Source organism: Phalacrocorax carbo, chromosome 14, assembly GCF_963921805.1.
Source record: "Phalacrocorax carbo chromosome 14, bPhaCar2.1, whole genome shotgun sequence".
In the NCBI taxonomy this organism is placed as follows: Eukaryota; Metazoa; Chordata; class Aves; order Suliformes; family Phalacrocoracidae; genus Phalacrocorax; species Phalacrocorax carbo.
Genome location: NC_087526.1, coordinates 1,665,026 through 1,681,647, shown reverse-complemented (window position 1 = coordinate 1,681,647; position 16,622 = coordinate 1,665,026). Strand labels below are relative to the sequence as shown.

Here is a 16,622-nt window from a genome sequence, read left to right as displayed (position 1 = left end):
CGTCCTCAGTTCACGGGTGGGAAACTGAGGCACAGACCTGGTAAATCGTTTGCAGATGAATGTAATGGAGTGTATTGAGGGTGACTTCGACTGAACCTGGACCTTCCGAAGCCTTGCCCAGTGCCCTGCTCCTCCAGAACAAAATCATCTCCCCACTAAATCAATCCCCCTCGGCAACGTGTTTTAGGAATCCTTTCCATTTTTCACAGATAGATGGGGGGGGGGGGGGGGGGGGGGGAGTGGGTGTTCTACGGGAAAACAAAAAAACCCCGTGTCTCCCACAAAGATTTTGCAATGCACGTCTCCAGGTATTCACGGATCTCCCATTTTTGCTTCCCCAGGGTCCAGCGGGCTCCCCGCGGGGACCGCAGGGCTAGCGGTGACTCTGCTCCCTGACATTCGGGGGCTTGACGGCGCGTGAGCCCGAGCCCGCGCTGGGCTGGGTCCCGCACCGGGCGCGGGGGCTCTGCCCCGCGCTGCCACCACGGCCGGGGCCACCCCGCCGCGCCTCGGGGGCAGGGTTTAGCGCCTTCACATGGAGCCCGACGGCGCAAGAGGGGAGCGAAAGATGAACACGGTCCCGCCGTGCGCTCCCACGGCCAGCATCGCGCAGGCAACCGCTTTCACAGGGCTTGGGGGTTTGCTTTTATTTTTTTTCACTTGCTTCAATTTTTTTCACATGAACCTTTTACATGTCTAACGTTTTTATTTGCTGTTAAAAAAATAGAGCAGGCTCGATTTTGTCGGCTTCCCAGAAAGTGGGACTTAAAAGAAGCCCGGGACCGCCCGGCCCCGCGCCAAGGGTCCGCGGTGAAGCCCCCCTCGCTCGCCCGGAGACCCCGGGCTCGTCCGGTCGGGCAATCAGCGCTCTTCCCTTTTCCACCTTATCTAACGACAAAGGGCAGAATTAGCATTGGCCGGGGCTCCCGCTTGCTTTGGGAGGCGGGAAAAAAAAAAAAAAAAGGAAGAAAAGAAAAAAAAAGAAAACAACAAAAAAAAGTCTCTAAAGCACAATATAAAAAGCGCAGGTGAGATAACAAAGGTATTGTCCCTCGGCGGCCGGGAGGGTCGGGCTGCCGGCGTGTTTGTTTACTGCCCGGGCTGGCTCCTGCCCCCCGCTGCCCCCCGGGGGGGCCGCGCCTCCGGGGGCCGCGCCTTTGGGGCCCGGGCGGGCCGGGCCGGGCCGGGCTGGGCCGGGACTACATGGCCCAGCGTGCCCCGCTGCGCCCTGATCAATGGCCCTGATTTGAATAATCTGTGAGCCCTTGGACTCAGGCCAATCAGCTGTCAGGGACCCATGATAAATCGCAATGCATTATTGATAATCATAATTACTCTGACATGCGCATTCCGCCCAATGGGGGTAATTTCCCAACTCTAGGAATTTGTTGTGAAGAGGAAAATAATTGCTACTATTTTGCTCCCGATGCTGGTGCACCATGTCGCGACGGAAGCAGGCGAAGCCCCAGCACATCAACTCGGAGGAGCAGCCCCCAGATGCTGCAAGTGGTGAGGCGCGGGGCGCCGCGGCGGGGCCGGCTCTCCCGGGGGGGGCTCCGTCCACCCCCTGCTCCCCCCACCCCCCCTTCCACGGGCTGCGCCAGGAACCCGACCCCCAGCTCCCCGCAGGCTTTTTTTTTTTCTTTTCCTTTTTTTTTTTAATTCTTTTTTTGGGGTGTGTGTTTGTGTGTGTGTGTAAATCCCCGGCCCCCCTCGCGGTGGTGGTCCGCGGGGCTGCGGGGGGCACCGGCCCCGCCGTGTTCCCGGGGGGTCGGGGTGCGGTGCTTCCCGGGGGGGTCCCTCGCCCTGCCCGGCTGCCCCCCACCCCGCACGCACCCCGCGGAGCCAGCGCCGGTCCCGCGTGGGGGGGCGCGGGGTGCAGCCGCGTGGGAGGCGAACCCCAAAGCCTGCCTGAGGCGGAGGGGCTGGGGCGGGGGGGGGGGGGGATCGCGACCGGTCCTCGCCGGGGTGGGAAATGCCTCGGGTTCGGGTTCCCCGGTGTGTTGAGCACTTTCTCGGTAGTTATGGGGGGTTTGGGGGGGTTAAAAAAAAAACACAGAAAAAAAAGGGCGCTGAGACTATTTTCGTTGGCGATCGCGATCGCCCCGGACCTTTTGTAGCTTGACCTCCAGCCATCTTTGATTTCCGACTTCCTAAAATAACTCCGGTGAGCTAATGCGGGGTGTGCGTGAGCGCTTTGTACTCGGGCGGGGGGGGGGGTGCCGCCGACCCCCTCCCGGCCCTTCGGGGGGCTCCCGGCCCCTCACCGTCCCAAGGGAAGGGGAAGGTGTAAAGCCGGGCTCGGAGGAGCCGCGGGTCCCGGGAGCGGGCAGGGAGGGCTGGGGGCGGCCGGTTCTCTCCCCGCAGCCGGGGAGGGTGGGGGGCGGCGGTCCCCCGGCCCCGCTCCGGGCTCGGCCCCGCTGCCAACGCCCGGGGGGCCGGGGCAGGTCCCGCCGCCGCCGGCCGGCTCCGGAGCGGGGCGGGGGGGGGGGGGGCGGCTGACCTGGCTGCGGTCGGTGGGAGTTGTTGTGGTCGTTGTGCCCAAACGCCTCCGTGTGTCCCCCGAGAACTTTCTCCGGGCTCTCTGCCCTCCTCAGGGACTGTTGTGGTGTTTTGTGGTTGTTTTTTTTTTTTTTGGGGGGGGGGTGGGAATCCGTCCCCAGTACCCAGCAAAGCACGTTACAGGAGCTGCTTATCCCCAGCCCCGCGGGAGGTTCGGGCTCTTAATTTTATTTTTTTCGCCTCCCCCCCTCACTTCTTTGAGTCGAAATGTGCAATTGTTGGGTCCGGTTAATGGTGACTTAAGAACCAGCAAGCCGGCCAGAAGGCAATAAATCCCATGTTTAATGCATGACTGTTTTCCTTTGTGCATACGGTTTGGTTGGGGGGATGGAGGTGATGTTTCCACATGTAAATCTCTGCCCGCTGCTGGAAAAGCCACCTCCGGGGCTGCGCTGAAACAGAAGGGTTAATAACTCCTGCTGCGGCCGCTGGGGGGGGCGTGCGGGGGGGCGGGTCGCCGCACACCGCCGCGGCGGGCAGTGGCCAGCTGCTCTGCTGCGGGGGGAGCTCTTTTTGCCCCCCGTTTTTTAACAACCCAACCCTGGCTGAAAAACCCCTCCGGGAGCCGGGGCAGCGGTGGCACCGCCCGGGGGGGACCCTCCGGTGCGGGGCGGGGGTGGGGTCGGGGGACCCTCCGGTGCGGGGACGGGGTCCCCGTCCTGCGTGATCGCCGCTTCTGCGTTCAGAACGAAAACCCGCGGCTCCGGTGCCCCCGTTATCGCCCGCAAATCTCCCCAATAGGCGGGATATTCCCGCTCCAGGTGTGCCCCGTAAATAAGCGGGGATGGAGCTGCACGGCAAAGTCGAAATACCGCAGGGATTCGATTGGGACGTTATCGAGTATATACAGGATCGTAATAATAAAATCAAGCCCTTATCGCCTCTTTTGCAAGTGGTGGTTTTTGGGTTTGGTGTTGGGGTTTTTTTTTGGCAAAGCGATTTGGGACCCACCTCTGGGAACAATGCGGCGCGTTAAGGAACGGTCCTGCCAACCTGGTGATCAATTAACAGGTCAAAAAAATCCGCAGGTGGTCGCCGGGGAATTATGCTACATACCCAAAATTAGCATTTCCACAAAGAGCTTGAAAAATGCCCATTGTGTTGGATGGCTGCCATTAAAAATCGTGATTCATTCTTTAAAAATACAGTATCAAACTGCAACTTTTTGTTGTTGTTTTGGGTGGTTTTTTTGCTTGGTTGGTTTTCCCCCCCCCCCCCCCCCCCCAGGGTCACATTGGAGTTTTCCTTGATTTAAGCCCCCCCCCCCGGTTCGTGCTTTGAGCTCCGCTTAAGCGGAGGGGTGTTTAACGAGGAAAGGCAAGTTTTGCGGTGGTTTTTCCCCCCCCCCCTTGTTTTTTTGGTCTTTACTGTTTATCCCCGGTGTCCCGGGGGGTGGGCAGCACCCCCCGGGTGGGCGCAGCGGGGTGAGGGGGTGCCGGGGGGGGCGATACCCGGCTTGTTTTTCCTTTTACGTAAGTGAAACATTATATTGGTTGTAGTGATGGAGCCCTTTTGCCGGGCTCGGCGGCATGTGACGTTTTGACAGAGCTGCTGCTCTAACCTTTGCCTCCTCCCGCTTGCTGTGGGTGGTAAGTTGATGTCAGGCTTACAATTAGGACTCTCATGCAATTGACCTTGGCAGCGGGGTTTGCGCCGTTTAGCTCGGTCTTAAACACTGTACTAGTGTTAAGTGGGGTCCGGGGCCGCGGCGGTGGGAGGACCGGCGGCCGAGCAGGTAGGGCGGGGGGCGGGGGGGGATTTGCTGTTTTGTCACGGCTCGGCCCAAAATCGCCCTTTGCTTAACGAAAAAGCCGCTGTGGGTGACGTCGGGGCTGCTGTTTGGGCTCGGGTGGGTGCTGCGGGGTGGGGGGGAGCGGGGGCGGCCCCGCCCGGGGGCGGCCGGTTCCCCGCAGGGGCCGGGCAGAGCGGGCTGTGAGTGCCCTCCACCGACCGGCCCCGCATCGCCCCGCACCGGCTCGGCAGGTAACGGCGGGACCCCCGGGGCGGGGGGGCTGCCCGGCGCCGCGGCCCCCCAGCCACAGCCCCTCACCTTAACTTTTCCTGCCTGTTTTAACACTACTTTTTCCGCTCCTCAGACGCCTTTATGTACAACAACAGTTTATTCTGTCCTTGGAGGGATGCTTCTCTTTAATAGGTGGATGATGAAAAGGGGGGAATCAGTAGGTAGATAATGGGGGGCGGAGGGGGTGTGTGTGAAAGCCTTGCAAGAGAAACCTGCAAGCATGTGAAGGCCCGGCTGGGAAAAATGCTGCTGATAAATTCAGTGCAGAAAACCTCCAGGCCTGTGGAATATTCCTGTAAGTAACCAGTTGTGTGTTTTTGCTTACCCAAGGAAGGGATTTTGTCCTAGTTACAGGTAAAGAAAATGCTTTAAGTGGTGTTTTATGGTGGGAGAAGAAAGGAACTTTGGGGCAGTTTAAAGTTCTTGGAAGCCCCAGTTTTTCAGCTGGGAACGGGGTGGGGGAAAAAAATCATGCCCGAGAACAACAGGGAGCTGGTGGCAGGTTTTCACCCCTGGGACCGGAGAGGGTACTTGCCAATCCTTAGTGAGCCAGTTTTAACTGTGGAAGTGCGTGGGTATGTTAATGTTGGAGTCGCTGATCAAACGTAGTCTGTGGAAAAAGTAAGCTCACCAAAGGTATTAGACTCTTGGGGAAAAAAAAATGGGGGGGAAAGCTTGAGCTCTGACCGTTTCCTCCCAATTCCAGTGAAATATAACTTATCACCGTTGGAAAAAAAAATAAATAGGTCACTAATGGCTCAGATGAGCAGCACCCTTTCCGAAATCGCATCAAACAAGACTTACTTAACTCCTTTCACTGGTTCCCTCAAAAAAAAAAAAAAAATATTAATTCGAGCTGTGTGGATTTTATCAGCCTTCCTTGTCGATGACCGCCTTGTCCTACACAATAGTGGATTTTTTCCATCCATTTGCCAGTGATTCAATCTAACCCCCCTGCTGGGTTTACTGCATTCTTCTAACTTATTGGATAACTAGATGCTGAGAGATAACATTCCTGAAATTCGGGGGTGGGGAGATAAAAAAAACAGTAGAAGCCCTATCCCTGGGAAGCCTTTGGAGAGGGTTAAGCGAAGTGCACAAGCAATTGTTGTGGCAGGGCTCTCTGCTTCTCGGGAAATCCTCGTACAGTACGTGGGCAGCCCTGGCTGCACGGGGCAGGGGGCTGCTTTGCAGAGAAACCCCCCCCGTTTTCAGACCCTCGGGTCTGTGTCGGTGCAAGCTGCGCTGGGGGGAGCACAGGGCAGGGCAAGTGGGGCGCTCTGATTGCAGGCGCTTGGGGCTCTGCCGAGGAGAGGATGTAGCTAGAAATCAAGATGAAGAGTTTCAGAAAAGCTGTTGGGTTCTTTTTAAAGAAACAGTAAATTGCTCCTTGGTTATTCCAGCTACTATGCCCTGGCCAACCGTAGTGGTTCTACTGTGACTGTAGCAAAAAAAAATACCCTTTGTAAGATAGGGGAAGCTGTTACACTCACCTTTTTCTAAGGTGGAAGGGAAAATAAGGCATAACTCTTCCCTACTTGTCATGCAGCAAGTCGGTACAAGCTGGGAGTTGAATTTATTTGGAGTCCTGAGCTAGTGCCTTGCTGTCAGACAGGGGAGCTGGAAACCAAACCGTGGGGCAGGGAGCGTGCGCAGGGGCAGGGCTGCCAGCCTGCTTGCTGCTGCCCAGCACAGGTGCCTTCAGTTTGCTGGCATTTCCCTCTCTGAGGTGGCAAGTGGTGCTTAGGACCAGAAGAGTTCCCTCTGCAGCTCCTCGGAATTGTGAAAATCGGGAGCATAGGCTGTGCTGGAGTTTGGACGAGGAGGCTTTGAATTTAGCGTGGCCTTACCAATGGGGAAAAAAAAAAAAGAAGGAACTTTTGATGGAGGGGAGGTGAATGATGAGATGCTTCAAAGCAGTTAAAGTTTGAGGAGTTGTCTGGACATGGTTGTCCTGGAATATCTCCTTGGGGGTGGGTGGTGGTCTTTTGTGCGGACATTTCTACTCCACTAAACGTTTTGCGTGGCCACTGCGGAGGCGCAGGCTGCAGCGTGACGCGCATGTGCTCGCGGAGAGGCTGTGGAAGGAAGAGCCTGGTGCTTTCTAAAGTAAAACCCAAGGGTCGTTTTGCAACACGGGGAAACTGTACAGTTGGGCCTGGGAGATCAGACTGTTAAAGCCCCAAATGCTAAACAATTTGGAAAAGAGGTTTTGATGTTTTAGCCTGTTCTGTGAAATACCTGTGGGACGGATGGAAACAGTTAGGGCAGTAGTCGAGTAAAGACCTTTCAAGTCAGTGTACAGAGTAGTTATGGAAGTTTGTTGCCTTTTTTCAACACCAGCGCTTGCTTTCCTGTCCTACCTGCTCAGACTCGTGCAAAGATGAGTTTAAAAACATCCATCTTGACCTCAGTTGACCCTATTAATAGACCAAGTTCTGAATCGGGTACTACTTGCACTTGCCAGCAGACTAGATTTCTCTGTATGTTTTTTCCCTAGAGCTGGATTGCCTTTAGAGGCATCAATTTAATGATATTTGGGGTAGGAAATGCATGCTAAAACTACGCTTTTACTCATTTCCTTCACTTGTGGAAGTTGTTTGGGCTGAAGGGGGGGGGAAGTGTTTAATTTTCCCCATTCAGATATGAGGGATCCGAAGGGTTGTGATCATAGCTGTGCCGAGAACACCTTTCCTCCCAATTCAAGGACTTGTAACCCTGGAGTGTATGCAGTTGACAGAATCGCATACATATAGAGTTGGATTTATTGCTTTGTACACCATAGCATAAAAGGCCTCTGATATTCACATTTTTTATTGATCAAGTTGTTTATTTTTTAAAAATAAACTTCCCCGTGCACTTTCTGTCACTCAACGTGACACAGTCGAAGTTTGATTTGTTGAATATACATATAATACCGTTGCTAACCTAAAAAATGTCAAGGTTTGCAATATCCTCCCTTACAGAGCTTTTATGCTACCCCGAAACAGTAAGTCAAGGTGCTTGGGTTTGTTGCTTGGGCATGCTTCCCCTCCACCCTGCCATGTACAGGATATACACGTGTATCAGATGTGTGGTTCAGTTACACCTTTAAAATGAAAGCCGCAAATAGCTCCCGTGCTTGCAGAGTCTCTGGTTCCCCTTGTAAAATGGTGTGGGCTGGTAACGTGGAACTGGAGCTGAGCCCTGAGATGAATTACTGGAGATACAAGGCCTGGCTAGGAGAGATCTCGTACCACGCGTTTTCGGTGGTGGCTGAGGGCTGCGGTGTGCCCCGCTGGCTGCGCGGGAGGCCAAGCGCTTGGTTACTGCACCCATCGCAGTGGGACCCGTCGGTGTGAGTTACCGGGCGTTTCACCTGATGGGGGGCTGTAATGCATCCGCAGTCCTTCCCGCCTCCCCCTCGGCTGTGGGAGCCTCAGGTTGTACCTCCTGGACGCTCCTGCCTCCGGTGCCCCGTGTGCTCGCCTGCCTCGAGTTGGGTGCGAGCTTCTTGTTGAAGGATGGCCGGACCCAGTAAAAACATCCTGTTTTGGTTTAGAATCTCTCTTAACCTCTCTTCTCGTTCTGATATTTCCCTGAATGATTGAGGTTGGTTGGTTGGTTGGGTTTTTTTGGCCTGCCTGCAAATTATGCTCAGTCTAATCTGCGGGGCAGTGGTGGAGGAAGGGCAGGAGTGGACTTGCAGACCAGCTTTGCTTTCCTTCCTCGTCCTCCCTGAAAACGGGTGATTTGCGGATGCAGCCGTCCTGAGCGGGTCTGAAATGACGTCGTGCGTTTTGCAAGCAGGACTTGTTGCATCGCCCCCTTAATAATCACCGGTACCTGTGTAGGCCCCTATCTGCATGTGGGGTTCTGTAAATCAATCATCGTTTCTTTACTACTGTGGCTTTTTAGAGGTGGTTTTTTATGTGAGTGTGCTTTTGAAGTATTTAAAAGCTAATATTGGACTTGCTTTTGCTTTTGTCAGCCCTCATCAGCAGTAATTACTTCCATTATGGCAGAGTGAATGTCATTTAATGGATCCAGGTACAATTAAGAACTGCTCTGAAGTTCTTGTTTTAACAACCCGATATGAGTTTCTGTGAGGCGGTTAACTAAGGCTTGCGGACGGAAGTACAAACACAAAATAAGCTTATGTGATGTTTTGCTTGGTGTTACGGTCCTTCTCTGTCTTCCTTGGGTCGCGTTCCTTTTAAGCTGCTTTGCAGGTGCTAGTTGGCGTGCCGCACTGTTCCCTTTTTACCCGTATAAAGGGATTTGCGATAAACTTCTTTCCATCAGACCTTGTGAGATTCCTTTTATATGATTGTTTTTATTGACAGCAGAATGGAGATGCAGATTTCTTCGGGGCTGCAAATGAATTGGCAGCAGAACAAAGAGCAGGGCTTCAGATCGACCTGCAAACTTGGTTCCAGTGTCTTGTATCTTTAACTTGCAATTCAGGTGAAGTCAGCGGTTGTAACAACAGGAAATACTCGGTCTAAATCTAGCTATTAATAATGTGACTTTCTTTTATTTTAAGGGAGTCCACAAGACGTCCCAGGTGACGGAGATGGTGAAATGAGTTCCAAAAGGTGTCGCACGGAAGAAACTAAAATCTGTGAGAAATGCTGTGCAGAATTCTTTGATCTCTCTGAATTCCTTGAGCATAAGAAAAATTGCACTAAAAATCCGCCTGTTCTAATCATGAATGACAGCGAGGGAACAGTACCCCCTGAAAGCTTCTCTGAAGCTTCTCTAGGGAGCTTTCCAAGCGATCGAATGGATAGCAGGACACGCAAGGATGTTCAGGCGAAGGGCTGCACTGGCTCTATGGAAAAGAGAGAAGGAAAAATGGATGCTGAGTCGGTAGGAGGAATGTACCTTAAAATAGAACCTCCCGTCACACCTGTGGCTCCTGGGCTAAGCTATCTACCAAAATCCAAAGTACCAAACACTAACGTGACTTTGCAGACGATACGTGGCACTAAAGTGGCTGTGAACCAGCGGACCTCCGATGCCATCTCTTCTTCAGCAGCCAGTTTTAATGCTATCCCCATGATCCTGGAGCAGCTCGTGTGTTTGCAGCAGCAGCAACTCCAGCAAATTCAGCTGACAGAGCAAATTCGCATTCAGATTGCTATGATGGCTCCCCATGCCCTGCATCCCTCTATAGCAGCTGCTACTGATCCACTAAAAGCTCTGGGTGCTCACATGTCTCAGCAGCTCTCGGCTGCTGTTGCTTTAATCGGACAAAAAGCTGGAAGCCAGAGCCTATCACTGGAATCCTTGAAGCAAGGAAAACTACCTCATTCTAACACTGGCGTTGCGGCCGCCAGCTCGCTGGCTGCTGGGCTTTCCTCCTCCTTCCCCTTGAAGCCAGAGGCAAGCAGAAGCCTCCCCGGCTCCATTTCTCGGTTCCCAAATCCTTTGCTACCTCAATCCTCCAACTCCGTCATCTTCCAAAACCCGCTTTCGGCCGTGTCTTCTGTAACAGATTCCTCAAAGAAGGGGAAGGGAAAACCTCCCAACATCAGCGTGTCCGAAAGCAAACCGAACGCAGAAGAGCCGTTCTTCAAACACAAGTGTAAGTTCTGCGGCAAGGTCTTCGGCAACGACAGCGCCCTGCAGATCCACCTCCGTTCCCACACCGGCGAAAGGCCCTACAAGTGTAACATTTGCGGTAACCGCTTTACAACCAAAGGAAACCTTAAAGTGCATTTTCAGCGTCACAAAGACAAATACCCCCACATAAAGATGAATCCTTACCCGGTTCCTGAGCACCTGGACAATGTTCCCACTAGCACTGGAATCCCGTATGGGATGTCTGTGCCGCTGGATGAGTCTAACCTAATTGTGGATAGCAAGCCTCTCCTAACAACTCTGCCTACCTCTGCGGCCACCAGCGCACCTCAGACCGTCTCCAACCTCGCAGGCGTTAAGGAGTCCCTGCCTGGTACGTTCTCAAGTGACCTGCAGTCAAGGCCTTCTCCAGAAAGTGAGGGTGGCTCTTCCTCGTCAGGGGCGGTCGGTCATGAATCAGGAACTGAGCAGAGCTTGAGTTCACCGCAAGCTACCTGCAGCGTGAGCGTCTTCCATGTAAGTGGGTCAAACGAGCAAGGCTCAGAAACATCAAAGCTTCAGCAACTGGTTGAAAATATCGACAAATCCACAGCTGACCCCAACGAGTGCCTGATCTGTCACAGAGTGCTGAGCTGCCAGAGTTCACTCAAAATGCATTATCGTACTCACACCGGAGAGAGGCCATTCAAGTGTAAAATCTGTGGCCGTGCCTTCTCCACTAAAGGGAACCTTAAAACTCATTACGGTGTCCACCGGGCAAATACCCCTTTGAAGATGCAACATTCGTGTCCTATTTGCCAGAAGAAGTTTACAAATGCAGTTGTGTTGCAGCAGCATATCCGCATGCATATGGGGGGACAAATACCCAATACGCCGATGCCGGAAAACGCCTGCGACAGTACTGACGTGGATCCTGCTGTGGCTGAGAAGAACGGAGACATCAGCCGCCCGGACGAGACCGTGGAAAGCATAGAGATGGAAGAGGACCTGGAAACTCAGGACGGCCCTAGGAGTTCCTCAAAACCTCCTACCCCGTACGATGCACAATCGGAGTTGCCAGCCACAGCAGCCACCTTCTCTGGTATTGCAGCGCTGGAGAATCAAATGAAGATCGTCAACTCCACCTTGAACTTGCAGCGGCAAAGCAGCCTGAAGTCTAGTGACAACGGCTCGGCAGAAAGTGATGGCATGACAAACGATTCGTCTTCTGTGGCAGGAGATCCAGATTATCAGAACGGCAGGAGTCCGGCTGCCTCCGAGTCTGCGTCTCTCCAGGCTCTGTCCCCAGCCAACAGCCAAGCTGAGAGCGTGAGGTCGAAGTCGCCTAGTTTCAACAACCAAGAAGACGCAGGCACGGGAAATAAATCGGAGGGTCCTGAGAACGCTTCTGCCGAAATGGAAGGGGTCGTCGGTGCTTTGGATTTAACTTACGGCAATATTGGTCGAAAGGTCATTAAAGAAGAACCTGGGTTACACTTTGCAAATGGAGAATATGGTGAGTAATACAAAATTCTGGCAATGAACTGGGGTGGGGTAGTAGGACTGGAGGAAATCACCTCTTAAAAGACCGAGAGGAGTCAAAACCTCCTCAGCTTTCCCCTCTTCCTTCTCCCCTACTAGGACAGGGGCATACGCCCTGTAAAGTTTTCCTGACTCAGTCAGACTCAAAATTCAACAAAGTTCAAAGAATTAAGTGCTGTCATCTCCTACAAGGGGTAGCACAGAGGTCCTTAAAATAGAGGCTGTGCACTTGCTATCTTCCCTGGGCTCACCTGACACCTCTCCATAGCTCCCCAAGGGTCCACCTTTGTGTTTCATGGAAAACTGCTTAACCCAAGAACGTGGTGGTAAAACTCTGGTATCTTTTGTGGGGTTTTCGAGCTCTTTAGCACTGAGGCTAATGTTGATCTAAATTTGACCCCAAAGCGAGACTTGCTAACTCCTAAGCTCGCCAACAAAAACAGGGATGAACCAGTTTCTTCCAGAGCATCCTAGCAAGCATAATGGCAGCCCTACTGGGGGGGTCTCTGGGGGGGCTCTCTGCAGGTGTGAGCCCTACCGGGGTCTCTGGCAGGCTCTGCAGGCGTGCTCCTCAGGCACGTGCAGCTCCAAAGGCGGGGCATCTGGTATCCTAGCCAGATTTAAGCTTGGTAGCAGAAGGAGGTTGGGATAAACATTCTCTTTGCTTTTTTTTTTCCAGGTCGAAGTAGTGTTCCAGCTGCTTTTGTTAGAGCACCACCAGCCCTTATAAAAATGGAGATGCCCAGCGAGCGTCCCATTAGCACTAGCCATTTCATTGGCCCACCAGCTCTCTCCCCTGGTGTTGCCCCTCTCCTTGTGCCACGACCGAAATTCTGCCGTCCCGCCAAACAGCACATCTGCACTACGTGTGGGAAGAACTTCTCCTCTGCCAGCGCCCTCCAGATTCACGAACGGACCCATACTGGTGAAAAGCCATTTGCCTGCACCATCTGTGGGAGAGCCTTCACCACAAAAGGAAACCTGAAGGTAAATCGTCTCTCATGTTGTAATCTTTGTCGGGGAAGGTCATACCAGAGAGGGAAAGACTATTGCTAATGTTTGTCCTGTCTTTGGGGACAACTTTGATTTTTCTTTTAGCTCCTCAAATGATTATCTTTGACTTATGTTTCTCCTTCCTGAGTTTCTTCACACAACTTGCTAAACAGCATACTGAGATTGCCCGCAGAAGTCTTTGCTGCTGTCCTTGACTTTCCCTTTTGGGTGGTAGGAAAGGCTTAGCCCTTACTAAGCAGATTGCTTTATTTTCATTTGGATTTGGATGTGTCAAGCCATAAACGTTTCACAGACTGAATGCTACAAAATGCCTACAGAACACACGCATTACACTGTGCGCTCGAAACACCATGCAGGACGAGGAGGGATAAAATTGAGGATAATCCTGAGGTGGCACAAGGTACTTGGGGATTGTGCCTAAGCACTTGCTGAAGAGGTGCTGCAAGTCTGTCCTTACTGTCAGATTAATCCATTTGCCCTGTAAAGGGCTCACAGCTCCCTCACTCACAGAGGGGCTTCTCGCTTCCCACAAGAACCTCCTCAAGCTCCTCGGTCCTCTTGCGCAAATGGTGATGGGGAGGGAGAACACCCTGCAGTTGGTGAGCAGTCACTCGCTGGAAGCACTAGCAGTGTTTGTGGTGTAAATGATGTTTAGCTTAGGTGTAACCTCTCTTCCAAATTCCTTGGTGAGTTGTTTTGCCTTAACTAGTATTTTTTTTTTTTCAATGTAGCCTGTTCACAGCAAATAAGGTGGCTTTGGGGGCGGGCGGGGGGACACAAGTTTGCCAACACCACTTACAGTAAGGGTAAAAACACAGTCCTACAAGCACTTCAGCGGTAACCTCTAAAGGGCCCTGGTGAGGTCAGGCGGTGGAATGGCTGTATCTCGCACGTGCCGGGAAGAGAACAAAGACAAGAACTAGCCAGCCAAAAACCCTGAATGCACACGGAGCATACGTGACGGCTTCTGAGCAGCTTGGCTTTAAGCAGAGTAGAACTTGGGTATACGCAACCATTAAAGGACTGCAGTATTAACAATTCTCTTTACTTTTTCCCCCCCTCTGGAAGGTCCATGTAGGAACTCACATGTGGAATAACTCTGCCAGGCGGGGAAGAAGGCTTTCGATTGATAACCCCATGGCTTTGCTGGGGAATGATCCCAAGAAGGTATCTGAAATGTTTCCAAAGGATATAATGCCTCCTTCGGTGAGCATTGACCCCGCAGTATGGAATCAGTATGCCGCAGTACTCAGCAATGGCATAGCAATGAAGACCAACGAGATCTCGGTGATCCAGAGCGGTGGCTTACCGACCCTTCCAGTCACCATTGGGGGTGGTTCGGCAATAAATACTGCTACGGTCTCCAAAATAGACGGGACCCAGGCGGGGACTGGTTCTGATACGGAGAAGGCCAGTGGTGCTGCTGCAGACAATGTGCCAAAACACCAGTTCCCTCACTTCATGGAGGAGAACAAGATTGCTGTTAGTTAAAAACTCTAGTGAAGTTGACGTACAGAAAGAACAAATATATATATACACAAACATATATTTTTAAGAGATTCCACTTCAGCCTCCTATTTTCCTATTGACGTGCAAATGATTTTATGGTTGTCTTTGTAAGAGTTGCCCAGAGTACAATCATGATATTGCTTTGCAAATAGTAAATAATAAAGAGTAGGATTTCCTTGTATTTGGAAAGATGCGGGTCTTGCAAAGTAGTTCTTACGTGTGACTTTAATGTGTACAGCCTTACAGAAGTTTCTACAACTTGAAATTCCAAAGGTTAGAATATTTACCTCTTTTGTTTAGAGTGGAATACTTGGGGGTTTTGAATAGAGTGGAAACAACCTACTGTTGATGGAAAAGCTTCTATTTACTGACGAGAAATGAAAACTATTAATGCGGGTAAATATCCTAGAATGTCTGCCACCCTCTTAGAAATAGTTTTTCTGTTTGGATTTTTGGCTCTGTGTGGTTTCTGAATGTACTTTTTACTATGATGGCTATAAAAACTACAAAATTTTTTTTAATTCCCTTTTTTTTGCCTCAGAAGTTCTATGGAAAGAAAGTTGCTGTTTTTCTTTAATCACTGCTCCTAAGAAATTAATTCTCTGTATTGTTGACTGCTGCTTATTTAATACTACTACTAGGACAGTCCTTAAGTATAGTGCCAAAACTCCTGCTTCCAAAGATGTGCAGTTTTTCCGAGCTGTTTTATTTCAATACCGAGAGCCCCAAACAAGCATGGGTGGGTATGTATATACTTTTTTTTTTTCTCTCTTGAAAGGGAAGACTTGCCTTGGGAAGTCAGGTCTAAAAGCTCTGCAAGGAATCTCAGGTGACTGTTGCAGTTAGGCATGGGAACTGGTTTCCTTAGCAAGAGACTTCTTTTTTTTTTTTATTTTCATTTGGGTAATTTAGAAGATCAGTCTGTGTAAACCTGTATTTAAATATGAAGTATTCATGCTTAGTTTAAATGTTTTGTGGGTTTTTGGATGGCATTCCTACTCTGGTCATTAAGTTTCTTGGTGGTCTGTGAACTTGCATTCTACCAAAATGGTAATTAATGATCCACGTGTATTGTATGAAGGTTGCCGGGATGGTCATCTGGATTCTAAGTTATCTACCTCATTTTTTTTCCTTCTGTAGTTGTAGCGTCTATTTTTCTATTAATGACCACTGTAATGAACTGAGGTTCAAGCAGCTGCTTCCATGCACTATCTGAAACCAAAACCTGATGTATTAGTGGAAGCACCTGAAGACTTACTGGATTGACCTTTCGCTGTTCCTCTAACGTCTACTGGAACCGTGCGAAATGGGATCTGAACCAGACTGGAAAGCGAGCATTTGGTGTGGAAGGACTGAGCAATGGAAGGAAGTCTAGTTGTTGACTGCAGGAAATCTTCAGGTCCAGTCTCCGTTGTGGAAGGCCCCAAAAATGCAGATTACCAAAAGTTTGTGTAATGTTGTTGCACCTGATTCTTGCTTATGATCTCTGTATGCCGAGTTGTGCCTTTCCTGCTGGACTTGTAAGTAAGAACATACCAGTACCTGTTTACACTGTAAAATGGATATTGTTACATAGACCATGCAAAAGGCATCCCAATTGTCAAGTTTCTGCATTGTGAATGTATGACTTCTAAGAACTCTGTAGTTTTGAGTATCTACTGATGCGTTTCTGTTGACATTTTGAGAATAAATTTTGGGATGGCTTTTTCACACTTAGCGCTTACATTTTTCTTGCAAAGCATCTGTCTTCTGAAGAGCAAGTTCAACAGGCAGCGTGCTGTCTCACTCCAGTGGCTCTTGAAATCTGTGGTCTAGGGTTATGCTTTAGGTAATGAGCTAAAACAACAGAAACTTGGTAGCGGTGGAGCCGTCTCTGGGTTAGTTTCTTGGGAACAGTTGGGGGCTGATACAGGGATTGATACTTGCCAGAGACAGTGATTCTCACACTGAAATAGAATGTCATCACCCTGGAAAGGGAAAGGAATAATAAACTTGCCAGTGGCTGAAGATGCTGGCGGTGTAGAAAAGTGATAAATAACTTCCCCTAAAGAGCAAAGGAAAATGGTTCTGAAAAGAGCCCTGATATAATGGAAAAGCGTTGAGATTCTAAACTAAACTAGCAAATATATTTTGTGCTTGGGAGGTAACAGTGGAGGAAAAGGGTGCAGAACCCGTGCACCCTCAAGATGCACCCTTCCAAGGTGGGTGCTTACCAATCATGGTGCCCCTTGCACAAGGCTCACACTTGGGTGTCCCTTTCTGCCTTCCTTTTCAACGCCTGTCCTCTAGGCTCTACCCCAAGCTCTGGAGGAGTGAAAAAGGGGTGGGGAGGGCAGGTGTGAGGTGGTCGGGACGGTGGGCAAAATAAGCATAGGAGCAGAAGGAAAGGTAACAACGCAGGGTGGATGTGTGGGAAGGTAGAAAGTAT

The 16,622-nt window shown here is 51.0% G+C and overlaps 1 protein-coding gene across 2 annotated transcripts; it reads left to right on the top strand.

Annotated features, from left to right (window-relative positions):
• Window positions 1–1,316: 1,316 nt before the first annotated feature.
• On the top strand, window positions 1,317–15,906 carry SALL4 (spalt like transcription factor 4). 2 transcript variants are annotated; one of them, XM_064465246.1, is made up of 4 exons: window positions 1,317–1,509; window positions 9,111–11,645; window positions 12,351–12,658; window positions 13,754–15,906. In XM_064465246.1, the coding sequence occupies exons 1-4, from the start codon at window positions 1,440–1,442 to the stop codon at window positions 14,174–14,176; spliced, it is 3,336 nt and encodes a 1,111-aa protein (XP_064321316.1). In that variant the 5' UTR covers window positions 1,317–1,439; the 3' UTR covers window positions 14,177–15,906. The 2 variants fall into 2 exon arrangements, with proteins under 2 accessions (XP_064321316.1, XP_064321315.1); XM_064465245.1 differs by lacking the exon at window positions 1,317–1,509 and adding an exon at window positions 4,106–4,297.
• The last annotated feature ends 716 nt before the right edge of the window (window positions 15,907–16,622 follow it).